The sequence below is a fragment of the Patiria miniata genome, unplaced genomic scaffold (genome assembly GCF_015706575.1).
Source record: "Patiria miniata isolate m_02_andy unplaced genomic scaffold, ASM1570657v1 HiC_scaffold_7, whole genome shotgun sequence".
Lineage (NCBI taxonomy): Eukaryota > Metazoa > Echinodermata > Asteroidea > Valvatida > Asterinidae > Patiria > Patiria miniata.
Genome location: NW_024037074.1, coordinates 25,390,664 through 25,407,487, shown reverse-complemented (window position 1 = coordinate 25,407,487; position 16,824 = coordinate 25,390,664). Strand labels below are relative to the sequence as shown.

The window sequence follows — 16,824 nt, the reverse complement described above, 5'->3', positions numbered from 1 at the left end:
GTCCCCCTCCAAACCCTTGAAAGTCAACTCATCTATCCAAACACTGAAGCATCAATATTTCTTTTGTAATTGACAGATCCGGAAGTCTAAACTTCAAAAGGTGATTTCAAAAGTACGGAGTTATAACTCTGTGTTTCATTAAAGAAGTAATGCTGCTTACATGGTGTGCTTGGTGGGTTTGCTTGGGTCGGCAGCTTGGCTAAGGGAAATGCTTGGGTAGATGGGATCTGGTGATGGTTTATGGCAGTAACACTGGCCTCAAAGCAAGCAGTGTGCTTTTGTTTTATATGTGCTATGCCTAAGGCCCCCAAAAAAGTCTTCGGTTTCTGGTATGGAGCTTGCCCCAAAAGTGGTGCGGCGACGCGGCTTTTTTTTTCAACTTTTTTTTTTCTTCAAATGTCGGCTGATGTTGCAGATGACGACGCTTCGATCCGCTTAAAACTCTCAAACATATCCTTCAGGGTGGAGCTTGAGGTGACCTCAGTAAGGCCATAAGGCTTGAGAGTTCTGCACCCACTTACGATCTCGACCGACACGAGCAATCTTCGGGAAATTTGGATAGTCAAGACAAAAATCAGAGAAAACAGTAACGTCAGACCATACAGCGACATCGACATAGTGCCTGTGCTGCCAGGCTGGTCATTAGTCTGCTCACTTACATATTGCACTAATTAAAAGGCCTTTACAGGTTCCAGATACACGACCATCACATCCACACACACGTCTGGCTTCCACACACACACACAATCACAAAAATACAACACTGTCTGCAAATGGTGCCCGACTATTCTGTGCAAAATATATGGGAGCCCAGATAGGCCACATAAATCTTATACTCAATCGTAACCCCATCTAAAACCACATTAAAATTTGTGCGGCAGCAGGATTCCAGTCGAACCAGTGAGTTTGGCGGTTTTGAGACATCATCTTACATTGAAATTTTTTTTAAAAATTTTGCCAACGCGCATGGCTATGGCGACGCAGGCCCATACCAGAAACCGGAGCCTTTTTTTTTTTTGGCCTAAAGTCCATTATTTTTTCCTTGGCGTGCGCTAAATGCTGTAACGCCATCCATATTGTACAGGTTACATATAGCATGCAAAATGCTGCCATACACATCAAATCCAGTGACAATCTGTGACAATAACCTCTGACAGTTATTGGAAGTGGATGAGCTTATTTTAACTTTTAAGGACACCAGTAACCCTCCCCCCCCCCAAAAAAAAATTATCTCTAACCCTAACCCCTTAAGTATTTTTACTAGAAAGTATCCTGAATCTGCCAAAATCCACCAATTTTGTCATGCAAAAAAATGTTGGTGTTATGAGTCCATCAGAATCCACTAGTACTGAGTTTATCAGAATCCACCAGTGTAGTACACATACCTCGTACACACCAAACATATAGCCAAGGCGTTAAACTGTTGAGATCCTGAATCCATCAAAGTCCCCCAACTGCTCAATATGGAGGTATCCTGGATCCGTCAAAATTCTGTAGAACCGCGAGGCTTACTGTCCTGAATCCATAAAAATCCCCCAACTTTTTCAATATGGAGGTATCCTGAATCCACCAAGATCCTCCAAAACAGGGGTGTGGATTTTGATGGATTCAGGTACGTTAGGGTTAAATTATCTTTGCAAGAGGCAGAAAAGTGGACATAGTTTTTTTCTTGAAACTTTTGTCCTGGCCAACTAGGCTCCAAAAACCTGGCTATGCCACTTGTGCAAACATAGCACTTCCTCAGTGTACATGAATCACAATTGGAGGAGTTCTTTCCTGAATTAAAATTGTGTGTTCCAGTTCTACAAACTGGCACAGAAAATTGTAAAGCCCTTACTTTAACTGAACCAACCAACCAACCATGCCATCTGCATTGTTTTTGTTGGAAAACATCTGTGTCACAAACTCCTCATCGTGAATGAGAAACTAGAAAAATTGCGATAGTCAACTGCGCATTTGTACCAGTATTTGCACCGCCGGACTGTATTTCATCATGGTAGGGCTAGGATTATTTTTTGGCAGGTTTGACTGTACATTGGTGAGCAGGCAGCATAACATTTCATCCACTTTGAATTTTTTTGTTTTTTAAAACCATGTACTTGACAGATGAAGAGGTAGGAAATGAAACTTGGGAAGCAGAACAGGAACAGCGGCAACGGCAGGTAGAGGATGGGGGACCGGCGGTGGAAAGACCTGCGTTCATTTATGATCAGGATGCAGATCGAATGCAAGGCAGGGATGGGGGAGAAGGGGATGGTGCCGGGCAAGGAGAGGATGAAAATGGGCTGAAGGAGGAGGAGGAGGTCGGGGATCCTGGAGAGGCAGAAGATGTTGGAGATGCAGGAGACGAAGAAGATGCACCGCAAGACGGTGAGCAGCAATTTGATGATGGACAGGAAGTTGAGGAGGAGGATGCTGAGAACCCAGATGATGCTGAGAACCCAGATGATGCTGAGAACCCAGCTGATGATGGGAACCGAGATGATGCTGAGAACCCAGATGGTGCTGAGTACCCAGATGATGCTGAGAACCCAGATGATGATGGGAACCCAGACAATGATGGGCACCCAGATGATGCTGAGAACCCAGATGATGATGGTAACCCAGATGATGATGGGAACCCAGATGATGATGGGAACCCAGATGGTGCTGAGAACCCAGATGGTGCTGAGTACCCAGATGATGCTGGGAACCCAGATGATGCTGGGAACCCAGATGATGCTGGGAACCCAGATGATGCCGAGAACCCAGATGATGCCGAGAACCCAGATGATGCTGGGAACCCAGATGGTGTTGAAAACCCAGATGATGCCGAGTACCCTGATGATGCTGGGAACCCAGATGATGCTGGGAACCCAGAGGATGCTGGGAACCCAGAGGATAATGGGAACCCAGAGGATAATGGGAACCCAGAGGATGGTGAAGAGCAGCAGGAGGGTCATCTAGAGCTGGGCGATGTGGAGATTGAGCAAGCCAACGCTCTGTCTTCGAATGAAGCTGAACGCAATGAGCAGGAGCAGAATCAGGAGAACTACGCTTGTAATACAGCATGCCTGTTATTCTCCCATGTGTCTCTCCCATTAACACATCACCACTTTTCTTAGTCTATCTTATGGGCAACTTGCACATATCCCAATTTTTGGATTTTTAACAATTCTTTTGAGAGAGCAAGGGAAAGAGTACACGTACATGACTTTTGTGAGATATTGCCCATAGTGAGTTTGACTGAATGTTTGACTACTAACAAAGTAACCTTTCTTTTGATGTGTTGTTTTTCAGAAAAACACCACTTAGGGAAACTGACACCGATTAATGATTCTCTCACCATAAACATTTCAACATTATAAACTTTATACATGGTGGAACTGAAGATCCTGCAAAGTTACTTTGTATATCAGCATACCCCCAAGATACATCCTTGGAATGGGAGCTAAAATTGTGGCCAAAGGATTGAGAGAATTGAGGCAATATTCCGTTTCTGTTTTTCGTATTGCGTGTAACTTGAAATTGTTTAGCACTGATGACTTGTAATTTGAGGGTTCTTTAGGCCTAAAATACATGTAGGACCAAAGGAAAAATCCAAACAGTTTTACGTAGTTATTCGTGCTCTTAAAGGGATTTCCAAGAAATTTTTGTGAAGAACGAAAAATAATCTACTGAAATTGAGTAGAATTTGCAAACATGCTCTGTTTTTCACAAATGTAAAGTTGTAATCAAGTAGACTCAAATACTGTTCAGGAAAAAAGACATCTACCGGAAAGGCCAAATAAAAAAAAAACATGTTTAGCGTCCCCACCCGCTTCCTTTTTGGAGGCCGCCTCCTGATACATTTTAAAAAGTGACATCATTCTGGCCTTTGTCTGTTGCATCTAGCCCATAAAAGCTGGTATGTCATTCCTGAGTCCAAGTGGTGGCCATTTACTCCCCAAATTGTTTGCTTAGTAGCCGGGTCCAAAACGTCCTGGAAGTCCAAACAGAAATATATGTGTATGTTTTCCATTGCAATTTGGTTACCAGCCAAAAAAGTCATCTCTCTCCATTGTTTTGGACTGGTTCACAGCTCATATTTCCACAGATGTTTCTATTTAGAAATAACCCATTCACTTAATTCTAAATTATATCAACATTCACATTCTTGTAGTCGTGTGCACCGTTTGTATAACCATCCATCCAAACAAGTTTCTTCATTTGATGCGTGTTTGTGTTTGTGTGTTTGGGAAAAAATTACTTCATATTAAGGATTTTCTCATCCATATTTCTTTTGGGTACAAGAAGAACTGATCCCATTAGACTGTGCATAGGGAATGCTCTTTTTCGTTTGTGTGTCCACACACTTTGTACATTGTTGTGCAGACCACTAATATACATGTATGCAGTAACAACTGATTGCATTTCAGATCACCAGCATTTTGCAGTGGTTTCTGTTCAGCACTCCTCTAACTGGGTGTGGTATCATGTAATGCAAATAAAGTGAATACAATAGGTTGGATAAGACCTAGCCAGAGAGTCAAAATTGAAGCCCTTTTTTATCAGTTCGTGACCTGTCCAGTGTTTCCCCTGGCTAATGAACTGAGCGAGGTGGTAACAATTCAACTTGATGATTGAAACGAAATTTACAGTCTGCAAACTGAAAAGAATGCAGCGCTCACAAAACTGCGCGATGATTAAAAAAACACATCCAAATTGTGAGTTCTTGATACATGGAGGTAAAGGAAAATGCTCACATATTACACAAAATGAAAATTTTACAATTGATATTTCCTTTTTTGCCAATCTTCACAGCGAGGTGGTGATATTGGCAAAAATTGAGCGAGGTGGTCACTGAAAGTAGCGAGGTGGGCCACCTCACGTTTGAATGGGCAGGGGAAACACTGGTATAGAATATCAAGCATTTATTCTGTCAATACCAAATCTTGTCTCTCAATTTATGATTCTTTGGCTTCAACGTTGTCTCCATCCTAGTCTAATGTAGCACTGTTCTGGAACATGCTGATGAATAAGGCACAGTTCTACATGTACACCCACAAATTTGAACATGTGCCAACCGAAAAAAAGGGAAATAAATTTGCTATAAGCCCGGTTCATACTTCATGCAAAAGCGAAAGCGAAGCGAAATTCGTGACGTCAACAATACATTCGAAGCGCGTCCACACATTGTTGTCGACATGAATTTCACTTCGCACATGCTTTCGCGTGAAGTATGAACCGGGCTTTAGAAATTGCCCTGAGAAATTGGAGACTGCATGAATTTCCAGAAAGTTTCTCTGAATTCGAGAAACTAGAAAAATGATGTAATCAAATGGCATCTTTTGGATACTTGATAAAATTCAGGGGAACTTAAGCCACCTAGCCCCATGTAGAACTGTGCCTGATCTTAAATGTACCCTTAAATTAAAAGTATTCATTGTTGGGATTTTTCTTTCCACTACCCAGACGGAAACGTGAACAATGCCGCAGACTACCCAGATCATGACAACAATCCAGATGGCGGAAACGATCAGGAAGCTGATGCACAAGAAAACGACATCCGACACCACTACGACGCCGGCGACGCGCAAGGGAATGAGAACTTGGAGGAAGGCCGAGCTAATGATGTTTACGACGCCAGGGATCATGTATAACGAACCCTTACCATTGTCACTGTCTGTCATGTCTCATGTTTCAAACCTTGCATGATTTTTGCTTTTTACAATTAGGGTTTAAGAAGTCCACTTTTTCCATGTTTTGTTTTTAGCACACCAGAAATACTTCATACTAAACCCCTAAATAATATATAATTGTAATTTTAGTAATTATTTTGCTTACTTAAGCAAAACATCAATCTTTACTTAAGGAAAACATCAGTCACTACTATTTTTTCTGATATTTTTTTAGTTATAACACTATTTTAAAAACTTATTGTACCTTTCCAAAAATCACAATTTGACAAAGTAAGATCTATATACTCTAAAATCTGATTTTCAGTGTGTCTACAAGGCATAAGATTTAAAAGTATTCGTTAATAAAGAGTGTTTGTATTTGTCAAAAATTGGGGTGATACCATGAATTCGCGTGAACTAAAGTAAATGTATCTGAAAGAAAAACCCATGATATATGACGTGATATGATTGCCATAGTCATATGATGCAACATAGAAAACATGCCAACAGTCTTGGTTCAAACCTATTCAGGCATGCAACTTTTCCTCGGATCCGCTGATTTCCTCATTTTTTACTTCTTATGAATTAATGCCATTACAAAATTTAAAAACACTGTACAAAGTTTTGTGTAGTTTGGAATTTCCTTGTTTTTTTCTTCTTCTAAATTCCCAGTTGCATGCCTGCCTATTGGTAAGGCAAACCAATTTTCCCTAAAATGTTCACGGGGATGATTCACAATTTGCAAAATTTTGGAATTCCTGGCATCAGTGACAATGCTGTCATTGTTTGGGGAGTGTACCACACTGTCCAAATGTTGACATTGAACAGTTTCCAATCCAGAATGCATTGCTCCGCTCTCCTTCTTTGCATTCACTCCTAATTTTTACTATGTTAACGTTTTCTTGTGATCGGAAGCATCTAAAATGAACTTGAATCATGAACTGTATGTCCACAATGATACATTCCACCATTTTATATCATGAACTGTATGCAAATATTGCTGTGTGATTTGTTTCAAAGTGCCACGTATCTGTGACATATATCAACACGGTGCTGCCTATGCTTTCTGATAGTCGGTAGTCGTACGTGTTATTATGGTGTTTTCTGTCTAAATGCAGGTTCATGCTGCTAGCGAATGTGAAGCATGTACCGCCAAAAACATTTCAAGCGAAGTTCACATAACTTCTAAATTTGGTACTACTTAATGTCTGGATTTGTCTTGTATATGGTACAGACCTGTTGAACTTTTTAATTAAGAAGTGCAACACTGTGTTACATGCAAAAAAATTCTGATTCAAACTTAATGTGATTGTGTACTGATAGGGCAGTGCAGTAACTACTTTGAAGTAATAGTGATTTTGTTTATTGTGCCAAAGTCATTTTGAATGACGGGGACAATCTGATTTCGTAATTCAAATTCTCAAAACCTATCGATCATAAGGCCAAAAAAAAAAAATTTCGGTCTCTGGTCAGACCAAAGTTCTGGAATTGACGCGGCGATGCGTTTTTTTTTTTTTTCTTTTTTGGTGTCCTCGTGTACATTGGTGTCCTCCATAATTTGCCTTGGTGCTTTCGATCATTTGCCTTGGTGCAATTTCCCATTCCTTGGTGCTCTTTGGTAAAACAAATTGAGGAGGTGCGGAAATAGAGGGCGCTGTTGGAGCTACCGCGGAACATTTTGGAAAAAAAAAGATCGACGCGCATGATTAAAATCGACGCGCGCACTGACCAGAGACCGACTTATTTTCTTTTTTGGCCTAATATCTATTTATTTCTAGCACTGGTTATACTTGTGTACTTACCTCTTTGCCAATTGAATTTTGTACCCTCTAATTATTGAAATTTAGGAATTTTAGTCAATATGGGACAAAGTCTCCGCAGAACTGAACTGACTTTGTAAAAACAACCTGCGTAACGAGTGAAAATGTGTTCTACATGATGCCCATACCTTAACACATGTATGGGGAATTCAAGTAACTAGTCTTTTTGTGGTGGGGGTGAAATGTGGATACCTCCTCAGTAATTATACTATGACTTTTGGTTGCTAAAACTTTATTTATTGCATGCATCACCTAAAACTGCCCAACCTATACTTTTCTGGAGCCACTGTTATTGAAAGGAGCACAGCATCTTGGAAAGCATCCAATTGGGCTACAAAATTTGTCCCTATATATGATCCCCCCCCCCCTTCCCCCCGCGGTAGAGTTCAGCAGATTTCCCATTCCCCTTTAGCGCGCAAAACCTTCTCAACACTTGATTGCACCTTTAAGCATGCAATTTTGTTGCCCAATGCAGGGATCACCAATAGTGTCATTATATACATGTACAGTGTTTGTACCCAGTTCAATGCTGAGCAAGTGAATCAATTGTTTAGCAAGTAAGCAATGTTTCCAACTTACCAACTCTGGTTATAAGACTGTAATAGGCTGGGCAGTTTTAGGCAATGTAACTATTAAAGGCTGGTCCATACTCGGCATAAAAACCAACACAAATTTATGACGTCATGGCAAGTTTTCGCGCTGCGGTATTCACAAGAGTTTAAGACATTTCAACTCCGATAAAATTCCCAGCAAATGTTTTGTGACGTCAAATTCGCTTTGCACTCACATGAAGTATGAATCACCTTTAGACTGAAAGAGAAAGTCACTTTGTTACACAAAATTTGATGTTTATTGTCATTTTGTAATGAGTGTTTTCCTGTTATGTTTCCTTAGTGTACAGTGTACGTTTTTTTTCCCCTTGAGCAAGCCATGATGTATATTTCTTTGAAGCTATAGAAGGCAATAATATTTTATTTCATATATGTATTTTTAATTCCGAGCAACAGGGGATATTTTGTGAAAAATCTTTGTTTAAGTTCATTTGTGTTGCTTTTTTTTTTCAAGTTGAGCAATAGAAAATGTGTCATTTAATTATTACTGTAGAAGTCTCTCCTGAACAAATGATACGAGTTGAATTTTGTTGGTGGCATTTGTAAGAGGTAAGGTAAGAGATGTAGATGCTGGATTCATGTTTTTGCATGGGATACATTCTTATGGACGAATAGGGTCAAGTTGAAATGGTACGCATAAAGGATGATTTGCGGCTCGGAAAAACTACATGCACCTGGTTGTATCAGCATTTTGTGTGGTGGTTTCACCAAATGCACACACAAACATCTTAAACTTTTAATATGAAATACACATTGCCCATAATGGGCCAGATAAAATAACCAAGCAAAATGGCGATTTAACAAGCAACTTTTTTCTGAGCCGCATGTGTATCCCGTATGCGTACCATTTCCAATGGTCCCTTTTGAAATAAACGTAATTGGAAAGTAGTTTGGAGATTTGTTTTTAAGCAATGTCAGTGTATCAGGGAATTTCCCAGGATACAAACTCTTTCTTTTTTTCAGAGTGGGTTGGGGGGAGGGGGGTTGGGGGGAGGTAGTCAGAGGTTAGACATGCTAGATGTATTTTATATAATGCTGCTTTGACCTATGTTTTTTTTCAGTTCAGTTTTCTTTGTGTCTTTTGACCTGTGCATTGTTAAATTATAATTTAAAGTATGATTTGTCTTTTGCATGTATTGCATTTAGATGTATAATGCGGAGACCACCTTCTGTTCTGAGAAAGTATTCTGATTGATAAACAGGATTTTTTTAAAGGAGAAAATCATTGTTTCAATTTGTACAGTGCTTTTGTTTGTATACAAGTGCTCTCACGTTTTAAAAACCTGACAGGAAACTGACTACATATCATCAATTATTTTAATTTAAAATTCACACACAAAGTACATGTAGGTCTACACAATATACAAAAGAGTCATTAATACCCTGATGACAAAACCTCTCGCTCCTCAGTTCATGATTTCAAGAACCCAAAGTATTATATTTTAAATAGTCAAGTAGGGTTGGCTTATAATTAGACTTTTCTAATGTTTTTGCAGCGATTTTTTTCCCCTCAAAACTACGGCTCTAGGCATACAATCTTCTTAAACAAGAAGACATAATTGCAATGATGTCCAGACAATATACAAATTAACACACCTATAGATCTCTCTCATAGAATGCTATCTTCATAAGAAAATTACAATTGCGTTCAGTGTGCAAAATGTTCTAAACACGCGCGCCTGTTGCTCGAAATTTCTTCAAGATACGGCGCAGCCGATGAGCGTTATGAAAATTTGATGCCCAAAATGCCGATGCACTTGGCAATCTGTAGGAAGTTACATCATTTGAGAGATCTATTTATGAGATAAGACGACCCTAAGACCGGTCTCAAGTTAAGACAAGTTCAGAGGCGTTGCTAAGGAAGTTAAGACATGTGCTGAACACATCCCAAGTTTGTGAAATCAATCCTAGGATGAGTCGCAAGATAAGACGAGTTTCGATGATGGGACGCGTCTTGGGGTTTCGTTTAATTGGCCCTGGACTCTGATGTTAAATAGTTAGACTCACTGTGAATGTTCCTTTGGAAGCTAATGGAGCAATATTCATTTTGTCACCAGTTTCAGCATGCCTTTACAGCTAATGTAAATGAAGTCTATTGAATGACCCTGTTATTTGCCAATGCAGAAGTCTTGGAACACCACGTCCAAAATCTCCTCCACCCCAACTCTGCCCGTGATCTTGCCAAGCTGCCTGAGTGCAATACGAAGCTGTTCAGCTGCCATTACGAGGTCCTCATGACTGCTGAATGCCTCCAGAGCAGCCAGACAATGTCTCAGGTTGCTACGGTGACGGGCTTGCGTCAAGCTGGGGTTGCCAAGCAAGGGGTTTCCACACCTAAGCAAAGAAACGAGAAAACAATTTAGATTCTTATTGCAAATGGAGGCTAAGAATCACATGCCATATAGGCTCTGTGCGCCAACAAAAGAGGGTCCTTTTTTACCAATTTTGAGAGCACCGTGGACTAGACACACACCGCGTGCGTACTGTACTGGTTTCGCGCGCGAAGTTCGCAAGACTTATTTATCCTGAATCTGCCCAAGCTAAGCCATCATGAGCATCTTCGCGTGAGCGTCCTCGGTGTGAATGCGTTCAATTTCTCTTTCAAAAGTCTCCCAGACTAGTTCTCACCCCCCATAAGTATGGATACATTCAAAGTCTGCAACGGATGGACCAGGAACCAGTCTCGGTCTCCCACAACTCTCTTTTCTGGCCGTTGAAGGGGTATTCGTGCACGGAGCCCATAACAAGTCATAATCAATCAAATTAGAGGCAAGGTAACAATTGGGTTGAACATTAAGGGGCCCTTCACAATTATCAACATTTTCACGTGCGTACAAACCGTACGCTGGGGGGGGGGGGGGAGGGGGTTAATGGCCGCTGTATGCTTTTTTTTTTTTTTAAATGTCGATATGTTTTCTCGCCCGTTAATGCCCGCCTAACGCTTTTTTTTTTTTTTAAATGTCGATCTGTTTTCTCGCCCGTCACCACAGCCGACAGCCGCAACCGATGCCGATCGAGCACTTGCCGAGCCGGTCGCGCCCCGCGCCAGGCCCCGCATTGCATCCCATGAACGTATTGTGTACAGCATGCGCGGCATTGTCCTACACATGTACATGAAAATGTACTGTATGTACATGTACATGTATAGTCCGTATCCACTGCGTGTTTTTAAAGGCCGGTGTCACATGAAAATCCGACTCCTATGAAAATCGGACCCCTTTTTCCCTTTTATTGGTTCATCCCTCGCACGTGACAGGTCACTCTCCCCAAACGATCCTAAAAATAGCATAGTATCGTACTCACGCGTGCGCACTACTACCAATGAGTCCACATTTCATGGAGTCGGATATTCACGCTACACCTGTCGAACAACACCGGCACTAGCAATGGCTGACAATAAATATTCTAGCCGTGCTGTTGACTTGGATCAATTGTTGAAATTCCTCATTCGACAAAGGATGTATTGTCCACAAGAATCCGACCAACAAATACATGGAGTTTGTAAGGGGCCGTTCACAATCATTTATAATACATACATCTTCATTCACATTGAATAGGGGTTCATGTCATGGCCAAAATCTTGATCTACAAAAGTTACAAAAACCCTTTAAATCACATGCAAGTGTCTATATATAGACTTGTGTGAAAACAAATCAACATGTTTTTCGTACACTTTTAGGGGGAGGGGTCTTGAAAAAGCGTACTCTTTGTACACTTGTGAAAATGTTGATAATTGTGAACGGCCCCTAACAAAAGAATGTCATGATTTGAGCAGATCGTCCCTTAACTTGATCTGCATGCCTTGTGATGGACATACGATTGACCTGCGAGGAAAACATGCAAAACCTTTGAAACACATGCAAAACCTTTGAAACACTTACAGAGCCTCAACTTTGCCCCTCAAGATCTCCAGAAAGTGGTCCATTCCCTGGCCTGTTGTGCAGGACATGATGCAGACTGATCTCTTCTGTACTTCATTCTTCTTGTCATGTTTCTGACAAAGTGCCGATTCTATGGATGTGAGGGTATCCATACAATCAACATCAACAAGATCCGATTTATTGATGACAACGATTGAGGAGTTCTGAAACCCCCCGTCACCAGGAATGGAATCCCCGGACGGTGATGACCCCTGGGTCGGTTCAGAGGTCAAAGTCTCTGTCTCCTGAAGCCTCTTTTCCAAGATGGTGGAGAGTCTATCATGGCTATTGCTTGTTGAGGAGGCTATGTTACTGATGATGTCACTTGCTTCCGTCATAATGATGGTCAAGTCAGCATTTTCAGCCCTGTAGAAAACAAACAATGTTATAAGATACATGCCAAACAATTACTGCCAACATAGTGATTTTGTATGTCAATGTTGTGATACTCGTACTCACTAGCACTGAAGTTCATTTTTGGGTACTCGTACATGTACTCAAGACAAAGTAGTCGTACTAGTACTCCTGCAAGCATTCTTCCGCAAGACTACATTAAACAATTTTATAAGAGCTACATGCAGAAAAAAACAATTTCAGATTATTTGGGAGGCTTCTATCTGCACTTGTTTAATGTCTAGTTTGCAGTGTTGTAGTCGAGACCCTGCAAGACCTTCACAAGACCTTCACAAGGCCATCACAAGACCCACACAAGACCTCCAGTCTTAATTCAAATACAAGCTATTCAAATGAACTGCATCCAAAGGCATTCCCTTTGTCATTTATAGTGCCTGGTTACTTGTGGCTGGTCTTGTGTATGGTCTTGTGCTTACTTTGCAACTGGTCTTGTGTCTGGTCTTGTGATGGTCTCGACTACATCACTGCTAGTTTGACAACAAAAAGCCGTTGAGAACATAAACGAAAATTGCTCCTAACTTGTGGACGGTACTTGTACTAGTACATTTTTGGGTACTCGTATTCATGCTAGTACTCATGAAAAAAAAAGCCTTGTACTCATACTCGTTGAAATGTACTCGACTACACCACTGTTTTATGTATGACAATAATACAGACCAATGACGATTCTCTATTGAGACCCTGCTAAGAGCCTCATGTTGGCACTTACAAAGGTAGCGTCCATAATTTGTAATTTGTGCATTATGGTCCTTTGAAGCAACAAAAGTACTCAAAATCTAAAGATGGGTGCTGAACAACTATAAGCTCAGTGAATGCTGTATATTTCAAGAAAACAATATTCTAGGATCTCGATTTCAAATCAAAAGTTGCTGAGACCTGTTTTGAATTGCGCCCTAATTCAGCATCCGGGACACGTTCTCATTCAGCCAATTGCAGCTACGCGATGTCGCGCACTGAACTGACGTGTTATAGCAACCGTGCACGCGTGTGCGTCGTGTCAACGCCAAATTAAAAAAGAACTACTGGCGGAGAATTCCAAGAATGCGTCTTTAGACGCATCCTTGGAAACGGCCTTCTTTCATTGATTTCATCAAAATGACAGCTTGCCAGAAAGAATAATTTCACAGGGAGTTTAGTCCCCTTACCGTCTTTCAACCAAGTATGTTTTTCAACAATAATTATGTCAGTTACTTTTTGGATAGCTGCAAATGATGGACTGTAGCTTTAAAAGGTACCTTTGCCTGGCCCTACGGACGCCTTCCTGTTCTATGACATCCTGAGTCTCTCGTAATCCCGCTGTGTCTAGGAGGAGCACAGGGTAGCCGCCGATGTTGACAGCAGATTCAATCACGTCCCTGGTAGTGCCTGCTATCGGGGTCACAATGGCTGCCGGTCTCTGACCTTTGCAAACGTGTAAAGAAAAATTCTTAAGGCCCATTCTCAGAGAAGCAGGGTGCAGGAAGGGTATTCTACAGTAAAAGTATAGGTAGGTAATCAATATGAGTTCTCTATGACTTTAAACCATTGCTATGACGTCACACTATTGTTAAAAGTGTGGATTCGGATCTACAAATCTCTTACACTGGTCACAAAGTGTGGATTCGGAACGACGAATCTTTAGTAAAGTGTGGATTCGGAATTACGAATCCACACTTTAAACATGTCAGACAATTGTTCTCCATAATGAGCATGAATAGGACCGTCTGCGTGAAAATTTGTTTTCCGAAAATTACCGATGCATCTTTACTGTCAGATTTTCCGCCGTCACTGCAAAATCTACTTTTAGTCAGAAAGAAATCGTCGTCTGAACTATCCATTTTGACGTAAGGAGCCTGCGTGTCGATACACACGCTAAACACGTCAGGAAACAAAACGTTGCAACTTGACGCCACTTCCGCACTTGTGTACAACGTCTATGGAGAGTCATTTCAAGTATTTCCTAACAATTTTGGAAACATTTTATCAGTCCCAGATTCATGTCTTATCATCATTTTTGCAACAAATGGCCTTCATTGAGATGATATATGAAGAAAAAAGTGGCGTCAGGTTGCAGCATTCTTTCCAATACTTCTGTTGACGCAATGGTTTAAGTCGAAGAATACACTCGCAAGTGTGGATTCTTAATTGACGAATTCACTCGGCGCTTCGCGCCTCGTGATTCTTAAATTACGAATCCACACTTTCTCGTGTATTCTCCTTAACTTATTTCACGTCAAAACCCCTCTTCTTAATTTTACGAATTGGCACTTACACAGAAGATTAAGGAGGGAGCTCTTGCCAACGTTTGGCTGTCCAATAATGGCAACTTGGACTCCACTCCGCAATCTTTCACCACATCGATTGTCATCTAGATGAGCTTGTATGTCTGTGACAAGCTGCTTGACCCCAGCCTGAGCTGAAAGAAAGGAGGATTCTCATTGGATTATGCTGATAGGAGAGTGGGGTCAGGGACAAAGTTTTTTTTTGTTTTGCTTGTGCAGAACAGGGGAGGTGTCAGGAATAGAAACAAATCATTGGGGTTTTTTTAGGAGTCGGAGAAAAGTGTTAAGCCCGGTTCATACTTCATGCGAATGCGAAGCGAATTTGACGTCATGAAACATTCGCTGCGAAATTCGCCCGAGTTGGAATGTGTTCAACTTTTGCGAATTCGCAGCGCGAATACTTGCCATGACGTCACAAATTCGCGTTCGCGCCGAGTATGAACCGGGCTTAAGGCTGGTCTGCATTTACAGTTAGATTTCCCAACATTAACCCTCCTATGCAAACATACATTCTGTGCCAAGTAGCCCTTTCAGCCAAAATCAAAAGGACGGTTTTCAACAATTAAGAATTCCCAGCTTACATAAAGCAGGATTTAACTGGCTGGGACTGTTTAAGTATCTTGATACAGCTTTGCTCTGTCTGGGCGAGTGATAAAACAGCTGTGACCACAAATTGCCTGCTTTGTCAGTTGACCCAGTTTGACTAGTCACAGTGCTTGCTCACTTGATATAAACTGCTGGTAACTAGCCTTTGTTAAAGTATAGCAGGGGAAGTGGAAATGAATTTTGACTGTCTGTGACTGTTTAAATAGCAGGAGGGTTACACCTGAAAATTGTATGAGTTGCTAGTTACTGCTAGTACTTTTTTTTTCACGTCTACAGGGAGGGGGTAATTCCAAAAAACTTTGTTACAATTTAAAGTCAACTTCCCAGTCAACTTTTAGATGGAATTTGAGAATTCAATGAATCACTATCTTCCCAATAAAATGTTCATCCCTCCCCATATGGACAAAAGTAGATAAATGCTACTAAAACAAATGATTTCGTTTGTCTCTATTGAAAATTCCAGATTTCATTTTGTAACAAACGTTTTCCATCTGACTCTATAATCATCTCGCATCAGACTATTCCCCTCACATCAAGATATTGAATCCTGTTTAAAGATTCCAACTTGTAGTGATATATGTCTGATTTCCATACCTTGGTCCAGGACGCCTTCTTCAATGTTCTCATCTTCACTGAAGTCAATGAATGCTTCTACATGCGCAACACACTGTAAAACACAAATGTTTTGGTTTTAAGTACGGCAAGCAAGGGGACGCCATAGATTGAAAGTTGATTGATTGAAAGTTGAATGAAAGTTGTTCAAAAGACAACATGAGCATTCAGATTGCGGTTCTCATATAGCACGGGATGCAATAAAACTAGCAATAGGTAGTGTGCAGCCAATGGGGGCTAGTTATCAGTGGTGCGTGCGCGTGCATGACAAAGTCACTCACGAACCAATGATCAGCAGCCCCATGAGCTGGCATTTATGAATTATCGTATGCTGTTTTTCAACCTTCCCTGAAAATTCTACATTAAATCACCCACGCAATTTTATAAGCACTGTGTACATGTGTTTCCCCTGCCCATTCAAACGTGAGGTGGCCCACCTCGCTACTTTCAGTGACCACCTCGCTCAATTTTTGCCAATATCACCACCTTGCTGTGAAGATTTACAATAAAGGAAATATCAATTGAAAAAAAATCATTTTGTATCATATATGAGCGTTTTCCTTTACCTCCATGTATCAAGAACTCACAGTTTCGATGTGTTTTTGGAATCATCGCACATTTCTGTGAGTGCTGCATTCTTTTCAGTTTGCAGACTGCATAAATTTTGTTTCAATCATCTTGTTACCACCTCGCTCAGTTCATTAGCCAGGGGAAACACTGGTACATGCCGTCCGAGAACTTGTGGAAAAAAAAGCAATTGACGAGCAATTGACAAGCTTGCTAATGTGAGACTCAATCCGACGTCCTCCTGCTGAACAATGTACATGTAGATCAGGGGTGTGAGTGAACATTGATAAAAAGAGCTGAAAACACCTGAAAAAGGCGTAAAAAAGCTTATCTTTGGAATTCTCCTATACGTACTTTTGTGCACAGCAAGTGAG

The 16,824-nt window shown here is 41.0% G+C and overlaps 2 protein-coding genes across 10 annotated transcripts in view; one reads left to right on the top strand and one right to left on the bottom strand.

Annotated features, from left to right (window-relative positions):
- Positions 1–6,016, top strand: part of LOC119744575 (uncharacterized protein DDB_G0290685-like) — a 39,062-nt gene extending 33,046 nt beyond the window's left edge. For 6 of the 7 annotated variants that reach the window (XM_038220564.1, XM_038220562.1, XM_038220561.1 and 3 more), the window contains 2 exons: positions 2,107–3,039; positions 5,434–6,016. In XM_038220564.1, coding sequence (XP_038076492.1) covers positions 2,107–3,039; positions 5,434–5,621 — 1,121 coding nt within the window. In that variant the 3' untranslated portion in view covers positions 5,622–6,016. The remainder of the gene's footprint in view (positions 1–2,106; positions 3,040–5,433) is intronic. The other variant, XM_038220563.1, reaches the window with a different exon arrangement.
- A 3,563-nt stretch (positions 6,017–9,579) lies between these two features.
- Positions 9,580–16,824, bottom strand: part of LOC119744883 (tRNA modification GTPase GTPBP3, mitochondrial-like) — a 29,669-nt gene continuing 22,424 nt past the window's right edge. For all 3 annotated transcript variants that reach the window (XM_038221074.1, XM_038221075.1, XM_038221076.1), the window contains exons 5-9: positions 15,866–15,938; positions 14,656–14,799; positions 13,640–13,805; positions 11,952–12,356; positions 9,580–10,404 (exon numbers count right to left, since the gene is read on the bottom strand). In XM_038221074.1, coding sequence (XP_038077002.1) covers positions 10,179–10,404; positions 11,952–12,356; positions 13,640–13,805; positions 14,656–14,799; positions 15,866–15,938 — 1,014 coding nt within the window. In that variant the 3' untranslated portion in view covers positions 9,580–10,178. The remainder of the gene's footprint in view (positions 10,405–11,951; positions 12,357–13,639; positions 13,806–14,655; positions 14,800–15,865; positions 15,939–16,824) is intronic.